The following is a 19,738-nucleotide window of genomic DNA, read 5'->3' as shown; positions in this document are numbered from 1 at the left end:
TGTCGAATTAATAAGATGATATAAAGTAAGGAACGGGTCTTTGTCCGTGTAATTTTATTCCTATTTTATTTTAATTTTGAAATCAGAAACGACCCATACTTGATCATGTGAACGTCCCATTACATCGTTACCCATGCAGTTCGTTTTGAATGTAAGATTTGACAGGTTGCAACTGTGGTTTCGGAACGGCTGGGTGGGGTTCTGACCCCAAAATATAATCAAGTGGGATCAGCCTTCCCCCTCCCCCAACCTCTGACAGACAGAATATTACAAAAGTAAACCTTGTCTACATGATATAAATCTACATCATGTATGTTCATCACAACCTAAACGGTTGAACATCCTTCAATATTTCTTTGTTGCAAAGTATAGCACTAATTGCAACTATGCACCATCTGTTTAGCAATCTTCCTCAAAGGGCAGGAGCTTCTCTCTAAGACCCCCCTCCCCGTACAAAATACAGCTCAAGATTCTGCAAATCCTCGACAAGGCCACGGTCACTGGAGACTGAAATTTACGACATTTACGAGCCTAAAATAAATGTATACGCCGATGAACTCAAAAGTAATCGATCTCACAGTATAAATATTACTACATTTCAGAATTTTTCTGTCAAATAAAAGGAATTCATAAGTAGGCTAATTTGGAAGGTATGAATCCAAAATACATGAAGGAAAAGATTGTTTTTTATGATGGGTATATACACGTGAGAACTCCGTGTAGAAAAATATATTGGCGTAATACCATACTGAGACTAAACTCCAATGGCGTTCCATAGATGACAGCGTTCTTTGGTTGCTATGTCACTAATGAATTTAACCGGCATACTAACTAGGCCAAAGTTATTTACTTAAAAAAACTTTTGATGGATTTCTAAAGGGTAGCTTTGCGTTAGGCCTCCTCCGTTCGAAATTACAATATGACAACAGTAGAACCAAGAACAGAGTTTTCAGGTTCTAGTAAAGAAGATCAAGCATGTGCAAAGTTATTTTGGCAATCGCTCACCCTCCATCCGCCCATAGAGTCAAGGCTTGTGTCTGGGGACGTACATCAACGGCTACCAAAGGCTGGTCCAGGAAAACAACGTAAGATGATCTAACTTAAGCCTAAAGTTAGGCTATACTGTATACCTCACATACTATGCACGTACCATCAAAGCGTAGCGTAAGTAATGTCACACTTGCAAAGACCAGGCAAAAGTAGCATAAGCTGCGGAGCCGATTTTCGCACAATTGGTCCTCAACACCATTTTCAGTTAGGCCCTATGCCTAGGCTTAAAGTTAGGTTTGTTTGCAGCTCTAGGCTAGTCTCAGCATCGATATTTAAAATGACCCAGCATGCTCACTCCACAGTAAGAAAACATACCAACCATGCAAGGTTATGTGATGTGCTCCCAGTTGCTACAAACATGTAATTTGACCATTTGTCATTTGTCAGTTTTGAAATGATGAGCCACAAGGCTATAACTAAGTAACAGGATTTTCCGGTTAGTTTGAGAATAGGCTAATTACTTTGGTTTGGATGCTAACGCTGTTTAGATTTACTTTCTGTCTAATGAAAATCTTGTTAAACATGGACCCTGGCTACTATCTGAACATCTACTGTCATAATTGATATCCAGTATGTGCTTGTTTACATGCAGAAACAGCAAGAAGACTTGTGTTGCTAAGGAACCCAGATCCTGACATCTGCTCTTTGTGTAGCCTATGCATACATTTGTTTATAGGCCTATGTACATGTGTGTACAATCCACATAAGATGCGTCTGTGAAGCGTACTCTAGTTTGTGTTGACATATTGTTTACTTGTTATTATAAAGTCACACATTGCTCGCGTTTGGTAGTTTGCTCTGTGGTGTGGCAGGTTCTGTATCATGCGCTATTAGAAGCTTGTACAGATGTTTTGTTTTAAATGATTCGGTTGGGGGGCTGGAAGACAGCCAAACTGGTTTGAGTGCTCATTTGCATGTGGTCATTTGAATATATTTGGTTGTCACTCACCAGTTAAGAGTTGGGTGAGAGGTCAGAGCTAGTTTGGACCAACCAGGTCCAAAGGCAGAGCGCGTGCCCTGTGCTTGGCGTCGTAATTTGTTATCGTAGAATCAGGGGTTTAAGTTTGTCTCCTAAAGACGTATAAGGGAGTTGAAGTTTGTCTCCAGAAGCCTACAGACGTATAACAGAGGGCTCCATAATATATATTTATAATCAGCATTTATGTTCGTGTATTTTAACCATCCAAAGTTATAGTTATATTCATCATTGAGTTTATATAGCAACAGTTAATAGAAAGAAACTTATAAACAAATTAGCATATCTATCAAAAAAGATGTTCTTCGGTATTTTCGTCACTTTTACTGCTCTGGCAGATTGATATAGACTCTCTATATATGGATGTGCATTTAGAAAGGTTTTTCCTTCGACATATTTTCACCATGTTTCTGTTGTTCTTCCCTACAGTACCCAACTATGCACACACTAAAACTGATGATGACCCTAGTGAGTATTTCATATTCCCTGGTTTAATATATGTATGTATATAGGTATAATGTATTTATGTATATGTGTGCATATGTATGTATATGTATACATGTGTATATACAGTGAATAATTTTAACGGTCGTCCGGGCGTCCGAGACGACCAGAAACATCGTCGGGCTACCAAACTTTTTAAAAATAATAAGGCAGGTAGTCCGGCAGGACTACCTCATAATTTAAACAACAACAGACTCAACTGCTGTTGAAATAAAGAAAAAAATGTCCCAAGTTACTGCCGAATGCATTCAAATATTTTATATTCTACCGCGATCACACCCCCAGGCCATATGCCTCCCCCTCCACCAAAAAGTTTCGTACATCGGCCCCTCCACCAAAAAGTTTTGTACATCGGCATCGACAAGCCTAACACACACAAGTATATAGACATTGCAACGTTTCGGTGCCGACAGCAGCTCAGTAAAATTCAAGCAGTTGTCTTAAAGTTAATGCCTTTTTGTTTACCTTCGTTGCTTCCCCCACCAGTTGCTAATTCATCATAATTATTTAGGGACTGTTTTATTTAATTTCAGCAAATGTTTTATACCTTGAATCAGTAATAGTTTATCATCCTCTTCGCTTCGCGCTGCCCGCGGCGAATGATCGATCTTTTATTTTTACACAGTGAGTCAATGGAACTCTCGTATTGACTTAACTGTATGTGAGAGAAATCACACACTAAATCTCCATTGACTTGGTCGCCGTGAAGCAGGCCATCGACTTGCCTAAAGTCGATTTAATTATGTGCGATCCAGATTGCCCTGTTGATGCAAAGTAGTGGGATCCAATTCACAAAGTTACTTTAACAAACTAATGACATAACATGACATTTAGCATATACCACTTTAGAAACAGGAGTAATTGTCAATCTGGTAGTAAAACTTTTTTATGAATGGAAAGTTTTTTTTTATTAATTTTAATTTGATCGCACGTGTTGCGGTCGATCACATCATCACAGTATGGTTGTAGGCTACTTATACAGCCTATCTAGAGAGAAATGTCATGATTCATCCATAATAAATTAAAAAAAATAAAAAAAACCGCGAATAAGTTTAAATCGCGGGATTTTTTTCCAGCGTTCGTAATACACAAGTTGCGAATAGCTTATGCCTTGTTTTTGTTGGATTAGGGAGTTCGTTATTACTATTACAATTGACACACCTAGTTGAATAAAGCACCGTCGTATGAAGTAAATATTTGTGAATAACTGTATTGGAAAATGTGGCGATTTTTGAATAATGTAGAGCCGCCAAAGAAGAAGAGCAAATCGGCAGAGGAAAAGAGAGCGGCAGGTAAAGAATATGACCAGTCGAAGCGTCAGAGTTCATTTCAGAACTCCTGGCTCGCTCACCCTAATTTCAAGTTATGGCTACGCTACGATAAGGAAACAGCGCTGATGTTCTGCAACATCTGTGAGCAATGGGCTACATCAACAGGCCAAGCCATGGGCAAAACCGAGTTTGTGAAAGGGTGTTCATCACTGAGAATCGAAAGCCTCCACAAACATGCAAAGAGCGAAACCCACACCGGAGCGGTGGCCGCGAAAGGCGCTGCCGAGGCCCCTCCCGGTACGTCAACGGCCGACAAGCTGCTCCGGCAGATGAATCAAACGGTAATCAACCGACTGGAAGTCATGTTTCGTACATGCCATTTCTTGGCTAAAAAGGCACGCCCATTCGCGGATTTTGTGGAGCAGTGTGACCTGGATGAGGCAAAGGGGGTAGATGTTGGTCAGACCTACAGAACCGAACCAAAATGCAGGGAATTCACTGACGCGATCTCGGAGATACAGCGGCAAAACCTCGAGAAAGAAATTTCAGACTCCAAATTCTTCTCTGTGATGTGTGATGAAGCCACGGATGCGGCTGTAGTGGAGCAGATCATTTTATTTGTACGGTAAGCATCTCTCATGTGCGGTGACTGAAAGACGTGGTGTGTTGGGGGGGGGGTGGTTGGATGTTTGGCAGACCTGCGTTCTAATCAATAACCATACAGTAGGCTATAGGCCCAATTCATTTTCAGTGCTAATATCAATGTGAATAAGTCAACCTGTCCTAAATTTGGAGCCTATAGTATAGGCCTACTGAATTTTTTTAAACAGATTAATGATTTGCAATTTAAATAAGTTTACATGCTGTGTGAGATTCTGTAAAATTTGCAAATTCCGGGCCAATACCGATAATTTTTTACAGATGAATGTTATTTTCATGAAACTGATTTTACATGCCAGGATCGGGGGGCTCAGAATAGCCTACCACACTGTAGTATATGCGAATTTCGAGCCTATACCGAAATTTTTTAATTAAACTGGTTATACATCTCGGGGTTATTCTAAATAGCCTAACACACTGTAGTTTATGCATATTTCGAGCCTATACCAGTATTTTTTCATAAACAAATCAAATCAAATTTTATTCTTGCAATTTATTGTTAGGTTTCAAAATGATGGTTTGTTTTTCATTTTATCCATTCACGATCCCAAAGAAACTAAGCATTATACTGATGTGTAGCTCATGTTTCTGTTATATTTGTTATTTCAGGTATTCAAACTATGGAAAGGTAACAACCAGATTCCTCAGCATTCAGAAGTTGGAGAGGGCCACTGCTGCTAACTGTTATGGAGAGATCATAGCTGCACTTCACGAGTATTGTGGTATCCAGGAGCCAGAACTTTGGAGCAAACTGGTCGGATTTGGGAGTGATGGGGCATCGGTCATGACTGGAAGGAGGAGTGGTGTGGGAGCACGCATGAAGGAACATCAACCAAAGCTTCAGACAGTACACTGCATTGCTCATCGTCTTGAGCTAGCAATAAAGCAGGCATCCAAGAATGTCCCGATGGTGTGCAAGATGGACCAGTTCCTGATCAACATCTTCTTATTCTACCATAACAGTACTCTGAATAGAGGTCTGCTAAGACGCACAGCAGAAGCGTTAGGAGTTACCAGGTTCATACCAACCAGAACAGGTGGAACAAGATGGATTGGTCACACACAGAATGCACTGACCAACTTGTTGTCTGGTTATCCTGCGATAGTGCAACATCTCCTGGAGGTAATCATTGCTTTGTACTTAATGCTTAAGCTTGTCACCAACAACATCACATTATTATCATTATATTATTATTATATTAACATCATTATCATAACTTCAACAAACTTAGGCCTATTGTATTTTCATGCAATTATTTATTTAACACTCTCAGATCAAAGAACACAACCAGACAAGCAATGATTCCAAAGGAAAGAGTGCTGGCTTCCTCAAGTTATTGCTATCCAGGCCATTCCTTGGGTTTCTCCACTTCATGGTAGATGTAACCAACATCCTGGGACGACTCTCTCGTACTTTCCAGAGAATGGACATGAATTTACCTGAAATGCCCAAACTTGTGAAAGACACGGTGACCTCTCTTGACAAGTTGAAATCACAGTAACTAAGTGACTGACAATTACCTCCACTACTTTCTTATCCTTAGTTATCAGAACTTGTTTGGTTTTGATTTTGAATGTATACGCTCAAATTACTGAAGTTTCACTTTTCTTTCTGTTAAAGACAAGGACCTGCATTGAGACAGTTCCAGAGGGCAGCCACTGACGGTACGTTCCATGGCCACAAGATCTAGGGAGAGCCAATCAACAAAGCCGAGTGTGATCTTGCAGTCACCAGCATCACAGAGGCTATCAACATTAGATTTGACATTGATGCCATACAACTTGCAGCAGCCAAAGTCATCAATTTCAAGTCCTGGCCCATTGAGGCAGAAAGAGGTGGGTTTTTCGTGTGCATGATTGAATCATGTAACATGGTATGATGAACAAATTTGACATTTGATCAAATGTAGTTCAGTATTCCAGATCTCCAGTAGGTTTGTTTTTCTTTTCTTTCAGACTTTGGTGATGCTGAGATTGCAGAACTGGTGGATTACTTCAGCCCAGTCCTTGAAAAAGCTGGCACGAACACAAATTCAATCGAGATGGAATGGTCAAGTGTCAAAGAAAGTGCTTACACAGAGTGAGTTCTCAATTAACAAATCAAATGTTTTGTTTGTTTTATATAATAATTATATCACCCTGTCCCCCTATCTATGCAAACCAAGCTCTTTAGAACTATTCCTAGTGATGTAGTATAACAGCACCAACTCAGTCAGCTAACTTGAACTTATTCCATTTTTCTCCACAGCTACAAACCAGTGTACAATGCATCATGGGAGCAGCTTGGAGTCAAGTATAGAGTCGATGCTGAAAATCTATTTTCACTGGTGGATCTCATCCTGACAATCCCTGCTCACTCTGTGGAATGTGAGCGGGGATTTAGTCAGATGAAACGCGTGAAAACCGACTGGAGAAACCAGCTGACAAGTACCACACTAACTAGTACCCTGAGGATACTGATGGAAGGGCCGAGCATTAAAGAGTTCGACCCGTTACCGGCGATTATCTTCTGGAACTCAGTTGCCAAACGTGTGAGACGCCCCTTCCAGCCCCCATATGGGAAGAGGACCCCCGCTGTGGAAGCTGAAAAGGAGATAGTAGAGAGTGATGATGGTGAATGATGATGATGAAAATCCTGTGGTTACAGTGCAGAGTGGTGATGATGATGGCGACGATCCTGTACCTGTAGTTTTGTAGAAAATCAATACATCACTGACTAGTCCCACATCTTGTCTAGTCCTTTATTCGAGTCATTGTCAAATCTACTCCGAAATTTGGAAGGACTACCTGGTTTTGCGCAGGACTACCAACCTTTCTTTGTTTGGTTGTCCTTCGGACTACCTCTTGAAATTGCTTAAAATTATTCACTGATATATGATGTATATGTATACATGTGTAAGATTGCTTCAATTTTGCACTTAAATATTCGATGCTAACTGATATTAACCATGAAACTAAATATGAAGAATATGCTGAGACTCATCCAGTTCCCCTTTGGGACCAATTTTTCACAACAAAGTTTTGTACACTTGACAAGATTTTCATGATCTTTGACCTTAGCAACAGAACAGGAAGTTAGCAGTAGCACAAGTTGGAATTAGTCTCTCTGTACAGTACTGAATGTGTGGGTTTTTTTCCTACAGAAATGCCACAGTACATATCAAAATGTCGCCATCATGTAAATTACTTCTACTATGTCATGGGAAGTGCCTTGTTTACAAGTTTCATTCAAATACATATTATAAAAGTGCAGTATATTACAACCCACAAGCTGCACCTGCAGTCTCTCTGTATGATATGTGTGTTTGTATGCAATATATATAACAAAATGTCGCCATAATGTACATAGATCACTTCTATGTCTGGGAATTGCCCTGTTTCCTCTGAATTTTACAAAACCCAATCAAAATACATACTATAAAGTGCAGTATATTACAACCCACAATTACAATTACAACCAACTGCACCTGAAGTCTCTTTGTAAAATATAACTAAATGTCGCCATCATATACATAGATTACTTCTACTACATGGGAAGTTCATGGTTTTTTTTACAAACCCAATTAAAATACATATTATAAAGTGCAGTATATTACAACCCAATACTGCACCTGAAGTCTCTTTGTAAAATATAACTAAATGTCGCCATCATATACATAGAATACTTCTACTACATGGGAAGTGCCCTTTTTATTTTTTTCACAAATCCATTTAAAATACATATTATAAAGTGCAGTATATTACAACCCACAAGCTGCACCTGAAGTCTCTCTATACAATATGTCTTATTCTTTTGGCCATAAATGTGCTCATGTATATGTCATAATACATATCAAAATGTCGCCATGATCTACATAGATCACTTCTATGTATGGGAATTGCCCTTGGTTCCTCAGAATTTTAACCAACCCATTTAATATACACATCATAAACTAAATTACAACACACAAGCTGCACCAAAACCCTTCATGGCACTAATAATCCATCAGAAAAAGTTTAAATGCATGTGAATATTATTTATGTAGTCATTCCTTTCCACAATGTACAATACTGCACGGCTCTTTCTAAATGTTTCATGTACCATTTTACCCACAATCCCTTACACCAAACGTCTCCACGCCCTGATTTGATACTGACAGGCTGAGCCTGACAGTACTTACAAGCATGTGTAACTGCTGACTAACAGTTCTAAAATTTATGCGAGTCTGACAAAAAAAACATTGTGATCTTTGGCCCGAATGGAATTGAAACCAGTTACCTCACAAGAACCAGTTTAATATGAATGCCTCAGCTCTTTGTCATAATGTGTATAGAAGCATTTATCAGGGTACCTCAGACTTTCGAGACGACATTTTCTTTTCTCCATCGTTGATGTTGCGGTGTTAAACGTTCCGCATCCATATTTTCTCTCTCGTTTACAGAGCTGGATCAGTTCCTCTCGAGAGCCCACGGTGAGATGATGTATGAGGAGAGCATTAAGCTCACACAAAAGGTAATTGTACGTCGAGGGATTGGAACAGAAACAGGGTTTAATTTAGCCTTTCAGTATTTTAATTAGTATTTTCACTCTAACATTTATCTTTACGGTACTGTATGTAGATATGTACCAGTATAGTAATTGGAGGTGGCCTGGGAAAGCTTGTGCTTTTAAAGGTAGTCCCCCTCCTCTCCCCCCCTCTCCCCCCTACAAAAAAGAAATGGGAAAAAGCAAATGTACCTTACGATACAGGGCGAATCAAAGGAGTTAAAAAACCACAAGCCTTATCAGGAAGCAAGAAAATATAAAGCAACCGTTAGCTACAGAACGGAAAACCACGGCTCGATAATGGTAAGCTGGGGAGTTTTAGACCGCCAGGTGGTTTTAGTACAATTCACCATTTCCATCGAATAATTCAAATCAGTGTGCGTAAATTTTATTCATACCACTGGTGCCATGTTTCGTTAATGTTCTTTCAGTGTAACAGACCGCATTTCGTCGGATTGGCTACCTATGAAGGATGTAAAATATTTGTTTACATTCAGTGAAAATTTCATAGCTCGGAGAAAATGCCGTTATTATTAAAGGGGTCTATAAGCTGCAGCATATGCTTCAGTGTGTCATAAAATTTCACAGCACGAGGGAACTAAAACAGGCCTTAATAGCTAGGTTTAATTCTCATTGTTATTGGGGGTATTAATAGATATTAATTTAGTGAACAAATTGTCCCCAATCCCTTTTAATACAATGGAGGCCAAAAATAACACCATCTCTTCATTAACACGATATTTTCGACCACACTTTCCATGCAGTTTGGTTCGTCAACTTAAACATTAAACATCTGCTAAAATAAATTTGGTGCCAATTTGAGGGTATTAATCCAGTATTTAGGTTACTGAATTTGTTCTACAGTATGATCTGATGATAGATTTGTTTGTAATTCACCTCAAGTTCCCATCTCAGGAATTGATATGCAAATTTCACGGTTTGGTGCACTTGAAGTACTCAGCAGAACCGGCGAAAGTGGGAGATATGAGTGTGTTCCTGTTATTACCGCACACCACTTTACCGCCTAGTTTTTCAAGAGCTCTATTAGAAGGAAAGCATACTCAGCTAGCAAATCAAAATTGTCACATTCAGAAATCCTATTTGTATTCAAACTGTCTTTATTATGGACTTGAAACTCACAATGGTACATTGTTATTTTTCTTTTATTGTACTTTCCTGCTGCAGGCAATTCAGAGACAAGAGACTCTTTATACCTTCAAACAACAGAAAGAGGAAAGGAAGAAGGTAAGATCAGGCCCCCCCCACCTATCCCGTCCCTCATCCAGCCCCTTTCCCAATCCAATCTCCTACCAAAACCCTCCCCCCTTTCCTCCAAGATGATTTTAGTGCACTGTTCAAACACAGATGAGTATTACTGTACTATTCAGTGTTTTCACAGTACAATATTACTGTACTGTTCAGTGTCTTTGCAGTTCAATATTTCTGTACTGTTCAGTGTTTTTACGGTACAATATTACTGTACTGTTCAGTGTTTTCACACTACAATATTTCTGTACTGTTCAGTGTTTTCACACTACAATATTACTGTACTGTTCAGTGTTTTCACAGTACTATATTACTATACTGTTCAGTGCTTTCCCAGTGCAGTATTACCGATTTCCGATTTAGTTACCGTTTTAGTTAACGATTTAGTTACCGATTTAGTTACCCATTAGTACCGATTTAGTTACGGATTTCCCATTACAGTATTCCCAGTACAGTATTACCCAGTTCAGTGTTTTCACAGTACAATATTACTGTACTGTTCAATGCTTTCACGGTACAATATTACTGTACTGTTCAGTGTTTTCACAGTACAATATTACTGTACTGTTCAATGCTTTCACGGTACAATATTACTGTATTGTTCAGTGTTTTCACGGTACAATATTACTGTACTGTTCAGTGTTTCTGCAGTACAGTATTACTGTACTGTTCAGTGTCCTTGCAGTACAATATTACTGTACTGTTCAGTGTTTCGCAGTACAATATTACTTTACTGTTCAGTGCTTTCACAGTACAATATTACTTTCTGTTAAGTGTTTTCACAGTACAATATTACTGTACTGTTCAGTGTTCTCACAGTACAATATTACTGTATGGTTCAGTGTTTTCACAGTTCAATATTTTAGAGTCTAACTACAGTATTTAATATTTTCTACAAACAAGTACATTCAACTTCACTATTGTGTAGTAAACTGGTTTGTACAGCCTTTCTTTGCATATCTGGATGGCTTCCAGTCCCATCAAGGCTGGCGGCCTTGCCTTGCACAGCTTTTCCAGATTTGTTTATTTTCACTGAACATATTTATCATACACTTTGAAAAAGTCCTATATTGTTCCAGTCACACCCTTTTTCCCACAACTGGACAGCCTACCATCCAGTCCATTCCTGGCTGGGTGGTTCTGGACTTGTCCAACAATTCCAGATTTGTTTACTTTCACTGAACATATTATATCATACACTTTGAAAAAGTCCTATATTGTTCCAGTCACACCCTTTTTCCCACAACTGGACAGCCTCCCATCCAGTCCGTTCCTGGCTGGGTGGTTCTGGACTTGTCCAACAATTCCAGATTTGTTTACTTTCACTGAACATATTATATCATAATCATACACTTTGAAAAAGTCCTATATTGTTCCAGTCACACCCTTTTCCCCACAACTGGACAGCCTACCATCCAGTCCGTTCCTGGCTGGGTGGTTCTGGACTTGTCCAACAATTCCAGATTTGTTTACTTTCACTGAACATATTATATCATACACTTTGAAAAAGTCCTATATTGTTCCAGTCACACCTTTTTTTCCCACATCTGGACTGCCTCCCATCCAGTCCGTTTCTGGCTGGGTGGTTCTGGACTTGTCCAACAATTCCAGATTTGTTTACTTTCACTGAACATATTATATCATACACTTTGAAAAAGTCCTATATTGTTCCAGTCACACACTTTTTTTCCCACATCTGGACTGCCTCCCATCCAGTCCGTTCCTGGCTGGGTGGTTCTGGACTTGTCCAACAATTCCAGATTTGTTTACTTTCACTGAACATATTATATGATACACTTTTGAAAAAGTCCAATATTGTTCCAGTCATACCTTTTTTCCTACATCTGGACGGCCCCCAATCCAGTCCTGTCCTAGCTGGTTGTTCTGGACTTGTCCAACTATTCCAGACTTGTTTATTTTCACTGAACATATTATATCATACACTTTTGATAAAGTCCTATATTGTTCCATTCACACCCTTTTTCCCACAACTGGACAGCCTACCATCCAGTCCGTTCCTGGCTGGGTGGTTCTGGACTTGTCCAACAATTCCAGATTTTTTTATTTTCACTGATTATATTATATCATACCAAAAACACCTTTATAGTTCCATTCACACGAACCGCATCCTACTTTCTTTGTATTTTCTTGGTTTTCAAACAGAAAGAAGCGATTTCTCAGAGCGTGAGAAGACCAGTACCAGAAGAGGATAGGTAGATATACTTAACACATATAAAACATCAGCCTGTGTCCAGTTTAATTAATATCAATGAATAAAGGGTTTGACTGGTATATTTCGTTAAACGTATGGTCCCACCCATCCCGGATTGTCAGATAACCCAGATGAGACCTGTGTCTAGGACCCACCAAGGTGAAGGGGCCTCAGAGAACATGTGCAAGCATACAAAGCCACACAAAGCTTTCTATGGTTGGGTTGTGTGCCTGCAAAATTTAATAGGGGAATTGGGGGGGGGAAGGCAAAATGGAGCCCGAGGGCCCCAGGGTGTGTTTATCCAGCACTGGGTCCGAGAAATGGCGGTGTCTCTTGTTACGTTGCGCTGTGAATAAGTCGGAAAGTGCTGGTTTCTTTGAAGACCCATTGAATGAAAAGTGAAAAAGAAGAGTAAAGGGCGATAATAAAAAGCAGGTACCTTCACTATAGCCGGGTAAATGGTAAATGTTCAAAAGTGATTGTTCTGGTGTGTACAGAGTATAAGGAGGATGTTACAACGTTGGACCCCCTCAATAATAAATGGTATGACCCCTTAAAACAGTGTGCGTAAACATTAACTGCACTGGCTTACAATGGAATTACTTTCAGCTTATTTTGGGACCTTAAACAAGCAACATTCTTCAGGCCCAATTTCTTTGGGAGGTACAAAAATGTTAAAATTGCAACAACTCCACAACCATAAATCAGATAATATCCAAACTTGGAATGCAGTTGGAATGCAGTACATGTGGGCATTAATATTATGATATCGGGTGATGACATACAACACTTTAATATTCCACTAAAGCAAGCTACCCATTGTGTCCATTGGGTTCTTGTTGTAATGAAAAAGCAATGTCCTTTTGTTCTTCGACATCGCCGTTTTGTTGCGAATATTACATGAAAATTAATCAATTGTAATAAAACGATGCCCTGCAGAGTTCCCACAACATTTGAATACTGGGAATTATGGCCATGGAATGCACAGAGATTCATTCTGAGGGAGAGTCTTGAGGTAACGTCATGGTCTGTCTCCACAAATCAAAGCCTCCTGCAGAGACTCCCCACCTCACCCCCCCCCGCCCCCCAACCCTGAACCCCAAGTCAAGACTGAACCCTCTTCCTCTACCTGTGAGTACCACTGTATGCAACCCTCTCATATCATGCTTCAAAGCACTGGTACTGACAGTATGAACAGTTACTAACTTTTTATCTGATTCTAATGCTAATACCACTCTATACTGTCCTATCGTATCATGCTTCAAAGCACTGCTACTGACAGTATGAACAGTTACTAACTTTTTATCTGATTCTAATGCTAATACCACTCTATACTGTCCTATCCAAGGGCGTAGGAACTGGGGGGGCTGGGGGGGCGCCAGCCCCCCCAGTGAAAAATGTGGAGGGGCGGAAGTATCATTCCGCCCCACCGCTTCGCAAGTCAGAAAACCCCTTTTTCATTTCCAAATGAGAAAAAAAATCTCATTTGGAGCACCAAATTGCATCTAAGGCCTGGTGAAAATACAAAATTAAGTTTACAAAATGGAGTGGGTGTTGAAGTGTGCTATATTGCACCAAATTGCATCTGAGGCTACCTGGAAATGGGACACCCCCTCCCCTTAGACCCCTCCCCAGGCCGGCCATCAGTCTTCAGCCCCCCCACTCAAAAGTACCTTCCTACGCCACTGGTCCTATCCTATCATGCTTCAAAGCACTCGTACTGACAGTATGAACAGTTCGTAACCTCTTTAACTAGAAACAAGAAATCCACACTTTTCATACTGTCAGTACAAGTCCTTGGAAGTAAGCCATGAAATTACAGTACATAAAAAAACCAAAAATCCATTTCACACAGAGTTCAATTTTGAGGAATGATAAAGACCTGTCTTGATCATTTGCTTCTCCTTCAGCTACGACAACGGCGAAGAGGAGTCGGAGATTGCGGCCGCGATGCTGGAGATGGACAAGTTTGACGAGAAACTCGCAGAAAAGGGAGAAATAGATATGGACTGAATGGTGGACTAACGAGAAAACATATTTACATCCCCTATGAATATTCATGAGCAAATTACCATGAATGTGAGTCTTTCATAGTATTCAACTTTGATCGGGGGAATATGATAGCGTTTGAAGAAACTTTTTTAGAGCCATTTTTTGGGGGTTTTTTTTAGTTTCTTGATGAAATCGGATAATAAAATCTGGTGACAATGTAGCTCAGTCGTTGGACCATGTCAATTTCTTTTCCTTACTAATATCAAACTTTCAAAAAATGGCAAAAAGTTTGTAAGTACTTGATACTAATCTGAATAAACACAGCCATTGAATATTCATTCATTTGATTTATGCGCATGAGCTTAGTCAGATATCCATTGTTGATTTTTGGAGCATTTTTTTTTGTTTTGTTTTTTTGGTTTCTTTTTTACTCCTATCTATATAAGCAAAAACTAGCTGATCTCGCATTTTTCATTTATTAATTAACTGACGCGAAACAATGTGATCGTCTGACTCAGCAAAAGAGGAAAATACGTCTCAAGTTAAAACAGAAATCGAAATCACTGACGGATTTCTCGGAAACGGAGATATTTGGATCACCGATTAACTCAAACAGATGGTTGGGCAAAAACAGAATACACTGTAAAGTGCTTTCTCTATCAAAAGGGTCTGTTTAGTATTGTTGCAATGTGGAGTACTTTTAGGTAACGGCTCAGAGAAAGAAGTATTGCTTTTCATACGTCTTTGTGGATATCGAAAGGGGAATAGGATCCATATCGATTTAAAAATAGTTTTTAATTGGTGATATTTTAATGACCCCCTTTCTCTTCACCAGTTGGTACCATTGGGGGAAAAGACTACGAAAATGTTGATGGCAGTGTTTAATTGTTGCTGTGATAATGCTGGGAATTTAGGAGTGTATGACGGGGTGGAAGGGGTAGGGGGAAAGGGTCTGGGTGGGTTGGCAGCAAAAGAGATTGAAAAGGCCTTGGCCAGCGGTTCCAAGATGGCAGGTAAAATGTTGACCTCTGTGTTTTGTGCATAGTGCAAATAGTCAAGATGCTCACAAATTTATACTTCCACCAAATTCTTCCTCTCAGTTCCATTTATAAAATGATGATTACAATACTACTGTCGAAAACTAGCATTTAAACAGCAGTGATGACCGATAGTAAAATTTGCAATTGCAGCTCTGCGATGAGATAAAAACAATCATATGAAAATATGTTTCAAGCGATTATATAAGACGGGCTTTACAACAGAAGAGAAACATAAATTAAGTAACGGCAGTGATTTAATACATAAAAAAATTACTTTTGAATGTGAAGATGATCACATTATTGAATTTATAAAGAAAAAGGAGACAAATATTTCTTACCAAATTCCCACCCCCCCCTTGCCCCTCTTCCCTCCACTCTTCTACCCTAGCTACAATAAATGCATCATCATCATCCCATGTTAGCATTTATTGTTATTGGCTGGAAAATAGAACGTGTTAAAATGAAAGTGAATAGCGCCCTCACTTATGCTTAGTTTTATAAACGGCTGTTTCTAAAAGTGATTTTCATAGTTAGTAGGTGGCATACTCCTATTAGAGTCTATATCAATCCGCTCGATTGTTCTCCTTCAGGAAAAGTGCCAAAAAGCAGCAGGAGAACATCTTTTGTGACCTGTTATCAATCATAATCTAGTTTTTTGTGGCTTTCATGTTGAAGATCATGAATGGAAGTACATGTGGTGAAAAAATTGGGTCAGTTGAGGCAATTTTAGACCCCTTTCGGCTTCCCAGGAGCAGCGTAGGAAATTTGTTTACCACTGAGTGAAGAGGTTTGTTTACAAGTGACGAAAACTTCCGGCTCGGATAGCAAAAAATTTTCACGGTCATGGTACGGAAAATTGATGTGCCATGAAAGGCCAACTTGTCAGCTATCTGGTGATGGGTAGCGTTAAGCTAGTGAAAACTTCTATCTAGACTTAGAGACCACATTACTTTTGTGATTTAGTGTGTAAGTCAATGGGGCTTTTAATGGGCGTATGCTACCAGTAGGACTTGATGAAGGGGGCAATAAACAAAAATTTCCCACCTTGCTGTACAAGTCCGGCTCAGAATAAGTGGCTTAACTATGTTTTCAAACCCCTGGGACATTTGAATATGGAAATTTGAATTGATAGATGACACCAAACTATTGGAAGAAAGGGCCTGATTGTAGATATCCTTGTGACAGTACACTTCCTATCAGTTGTACTGTACAGAATGATTCAGGCTGTGGGATTTGCACAATGGGGGATTTTATTCATGGTTGATCCTGAAGTTTTGCCTCACATAGGCAAATGGATTTTCATTTTGTACACAGTTGGCCGCCTTCTTCAGGAAGATGGTATTTGCTATCATCAGGAGCAACCCTGGGTGGTTATGGTATTTTTTTGTAATGAAAGGCATTACATGAACTTAAAAGTGTATACTCCTTATAGAGTATGAAGTAAATATTTTTTTTCTGCAGCAGGTTAGGGCATCTTGTACACAGTGAGCCCCCTTCATTAAAAATATAACAAATAATAAAAAAATTAATAATAAAAAATTTAAGTGGGCCAAATGTACATATTGCAGCCCCATTCAGTTAAAAAATATGAATATATTTCACAAAAATTAATAGTAATAATAATTTAAGAGAGAAACATGTACATATTTTGATAATGTATTTATACTGTATAGTGTAATAATATTTATAATTTACTGAAAATTCTGATCGTTCTTATTACTGTTTCATTCTGATTTCTCTGTACACATAGATCTTACTTTTACTATGCATAATATTCATCCATACCAATCTCGTATATCAAGTCATACCTGAATGAAATTGGATACGACCCATGTTCACAAATTGTAAGTTAAAAAGGATATATTCTGGTGACAAACAAAAGTATAAAAATTTTTCCAATATGACATATAAAAATTATTCCAGACTGCTAGTTGAATTATGAACCCCAGTCTCAATATCTTGCCCCTAACGCAAGATATGGTTCATTGAATGCAACATAGAAAAAACAAAGACATTCTCAACTAAATTGTCCTGATGACATCATCCATTCTGCTACTAAATTGCCAGATAAATTTACGAAATATTACCAAATTTTAAACATTCGTTTCTTCGCAGTGCAATATGCTATGAGCATGTGATTTTCGCAGACGGATAAAAAAAAAAAAATTCAGCAATTTTACTAAGTGATCAACTTGAGTTATCAGAATATCCTTTTAAAGATAATAACAATAATATTAATAATGGGGCAGGTATTTTTTACGAAAACTGTAGATCGCTCTTGGATGACACCCCACCTTACTTGTGATCCGGCCAGGGATCGGACCCTGGAACCTTCAGATTGCTAAGCCGTACGACAGCTGGAACTTTTTATGGCAGATTTTGACCATTTCATAATGGCTACTCTTAGAGCCTTACACATCTTATCACGAGTATTACTGAAAATTGGATTGAAATCGATAAAACTGAGAAATCCTTCTTAAGTCTTTTTATGAAAAGGGAAAAACTATGGAGTCACGCTTAGCGACCTTTCAAACCGTGAGAGGGATGGCCGATTACAAAGACGGCAATGAGTGTAAAGCAGATCGCAAAGTCGGTAATTACTATTACGGTTGGATTCGTCCGACTCGGCAGTATACAGAAACGTTGTACTCAAAGCCGATGCCAAAGTAAAATTAATCAGCTCACACAACCGGATAATCCATGCATGCCAAGTTCTTCAATACTGCCCTCATTTCTTTCAGGAAACATTTCGTACAGCAGTTCGGATTTAACTGTATGAACAAAAAAACTTAGCTTGTGCTAGCAAAGATCATTGCCAAGCCATCTCGGTGCTTTTATTGTTAACCACATACAAAAAAAATTAGCTAATGATAAATTTCGAAATGTGTCTTAGTTATGAAATGGAATTTGAGTACATGGTCAACCATTAATCAAACTGAATAGAATTGAAGAGAGTGAAATGGAATGGAAACTGTTTTTTAATTTTTTTTATCTTTTTAATTTTTTTTTATTCTTTAAATGAAATGTCTTGTAATAGAAAAACACTAATATAAAACCTCAAGAGGGGTCACCAGTATATAATTAATCTTCATAGCAGAATGTTTGAGTTCATGTTGAAGGAATTTTTTGGGGGATGAAATTCCACCCTAAAAGTTGTTCATTAAGCTTGGCAGTTTAACGTGTAAACTTTCAAGCAGTTATACATTTAATTATGTAAATGTTTACCCATGAAATGGTTAAACAATTACACAAAATCTAATTATTAAACACCTTGAACATTTGGATAGTTATAAAACACATTTTCAAGTTAACTCTCATATTACAGAGCATGCCTCCACTGTAATATACATGACCTCTGTATCTCATTCAACAGCTGTTAACAATACAGGGAACACACAGTCAAACAGTGTAAAAGACTATGAAAAACTAACAGGCTGTACATAGTAGGTTTCCTTCAAAGAAAGGTGATATTGCCTGCCTCATGAATATGCATTTAAAATGATATACATTTCAAATATCAGTTGGTGATAGATCATGGTAGAAGAACATAATAACAAGGAACGGCCAGAAGGTCATAAAAAAAATCTAAGAACCAGGTATGTTTCCCAGCACAATGAAAGACAATAGCCAGCCTCATGAATATGCATAAGTGGTATATATATCATAGATAGCAAGTATCTTTTACCATGACTTGGTTGATATACTATACAGGATTGCTGGCAACTTTAAACTTTCCTCTCTTGAAATCAGATCTGACTAGAAAGTAAAACGGGCAAAAACAATCTTGTGTTTAGCTATTTAGCTTTCCTGTCAAAGTTTAGCCCACACTGCTGAAAGAGGAATAGCCAACTTTATATTGGCCTTTCGTATTAATGGCTGACAAGGTTTCCTCCACAATAATGGCTGGCTGATATGAAGAAGTAACAAAAACAATCACAGCTTCCACCATTTTGTTTCATGGTGTATGTATTAGGCCTAGGATTAGGTTCACAAGGTAACTAAGTCTGCACTCTCGATATAAAGTTTAGGTTCACGGCAAGCATGGGTCACAATGTCACGGATATTAATATGACTACTTAAAAAGTTTCTATGACATTATGTTTGGGTTACCATGTTTTATATGAAGAAAGGAAAACAATAGCTGGATGGGGTGGGGGATCTAAAGTTGATGGAACCCCCCCCCCCAGCCTCTGGGACAATAAGAGAAACCTACTTTGATGTCAACAAAATTTGAATATCGCC

The 19,738-nt window shown here is 38.7% G+C and overlaps 2 protein-coding genes across 3 annotated transcripts; both read left to right on the top strand.

Annotated features, from left to right (window-relative positions):
- The first annotated feature begins 723 nt into the window (after positions 1–723).
- LOC139976816 (cilia- and flagella-associated protein HOATZ-like) lies at positions 724–14,794 on the top strand. Its single transcript, XM_071985622.1, has 6 exons — positions 724–1,085; positions 2,456–2,494; positions 8,883–8,953; positions 10,172–10,231; positions 12,416–12,465; positions 14,375–14,794. Exons 1-6 carry the CDS (start codon positions 920–922, stop codon positions 14,475–14,477), a joined length of 489 nt encoding a protein of 162 aa, XP_071841723.1. The 5' UTR covers positions 724–919; the 3' UTR covers positions 14,478–14,794.
- LOC139976810 (zinc finger protein 862-like) lies at positions 3,642–7,360 on the top strand. Of its 2 annotated transcripts, XM_071985607.1 has the most exons (6): positions 3,642–4,426; positions 5,071–5,584; positions 5,736–5,959; positions 6,083–6,297; positions 6,418–6,541; positions 6,710–7,360. In XM_071985607.1, the coding sequence occupies exons 1-4, from the start codon at positions 3,750–3,752 to the stop codon at positions 6,150–6,152; spliced, it is 1,485 nt and encodes a 494-aa protein (XP_071841708.1). In that variant the 5' UTR covers positions 3,642–3,749; the 3' UTR covers positions 6,153–6,297; positions 6,418–6,541; positions 6,710–7,360. The 2 variants fall into 2 exon arrangements, with proteins under 2 accessions (XP_071841708.1, XP_071841707.1); XM_071985606.1 differs by having other exon boundaries at positions 6,418–7,360.
- Positions 14,795–19,738: the final 4,944 nt, after the last annotated feature.

This window comes from Apostichopus japonicus, chromosome 12 (genome assembly GCF_037975245.1).
Source record: "Apostichopus japonicus isolate 1M-3 chromosome 12, ASM3797524v1, whole genome shotgun sequence".
In the NCBI taxonomy this organism is placed as follows: Eukaryota; Metazoa; Echinodermata; class Holothuroidea; order Aspidochirotida; family Stichopodidae; genus Apostichopus; species Apostichopus japonicus.
The sequence above is the reverse complement of the archived record's forward strand: the minus strand, read 5'-3'. Positions and strand labels throughout refer to the sequence as shown.

Coding starts and splice junctions, on each gene's coding strand:
- LOC139976816 (XM_071985622.1), top strand. CDS start 920: ATGACAACAGTAGAACCAAGAACAGAGTTTTCAGGTTCTAGTAAAGAA. Junction 10,232..12,415: donor AGAAAGAGGAAAGGAAGAAG/GTAAGATCAGGC, acceptor GTTTTCAAACAG/AAAGAAGCGATTTCTCAGAG. Junction 12,466..14,374: donor CCAGTACCAGAAGAGGATAG/GTAGATATACTT, acceptor CTTCTCCTTCAG/CTACGACAACGGCGAAGAGG.
- LOC139976810 (XM_071985607.1), top strand. CDS start 3,750: ATGTGGCGATTTTTGAATAATGTAGAGCCGCCAAAGAAGAAGAGCAAA. Junction 5,585..5,735: donor TAGTGCAACATCTCCTGGAG/GTAATCATTGCT, acceptor TAACACTCTCAG/ATCAAAGAACACAACCAGAC. Junction 5,960..6,082: donor CTTGACAAGTTGAAATCACA/GTAACTAAGTGA, acceptor TTTCTGTTAAAG/ACAAGGACCTGCATTGAGAC.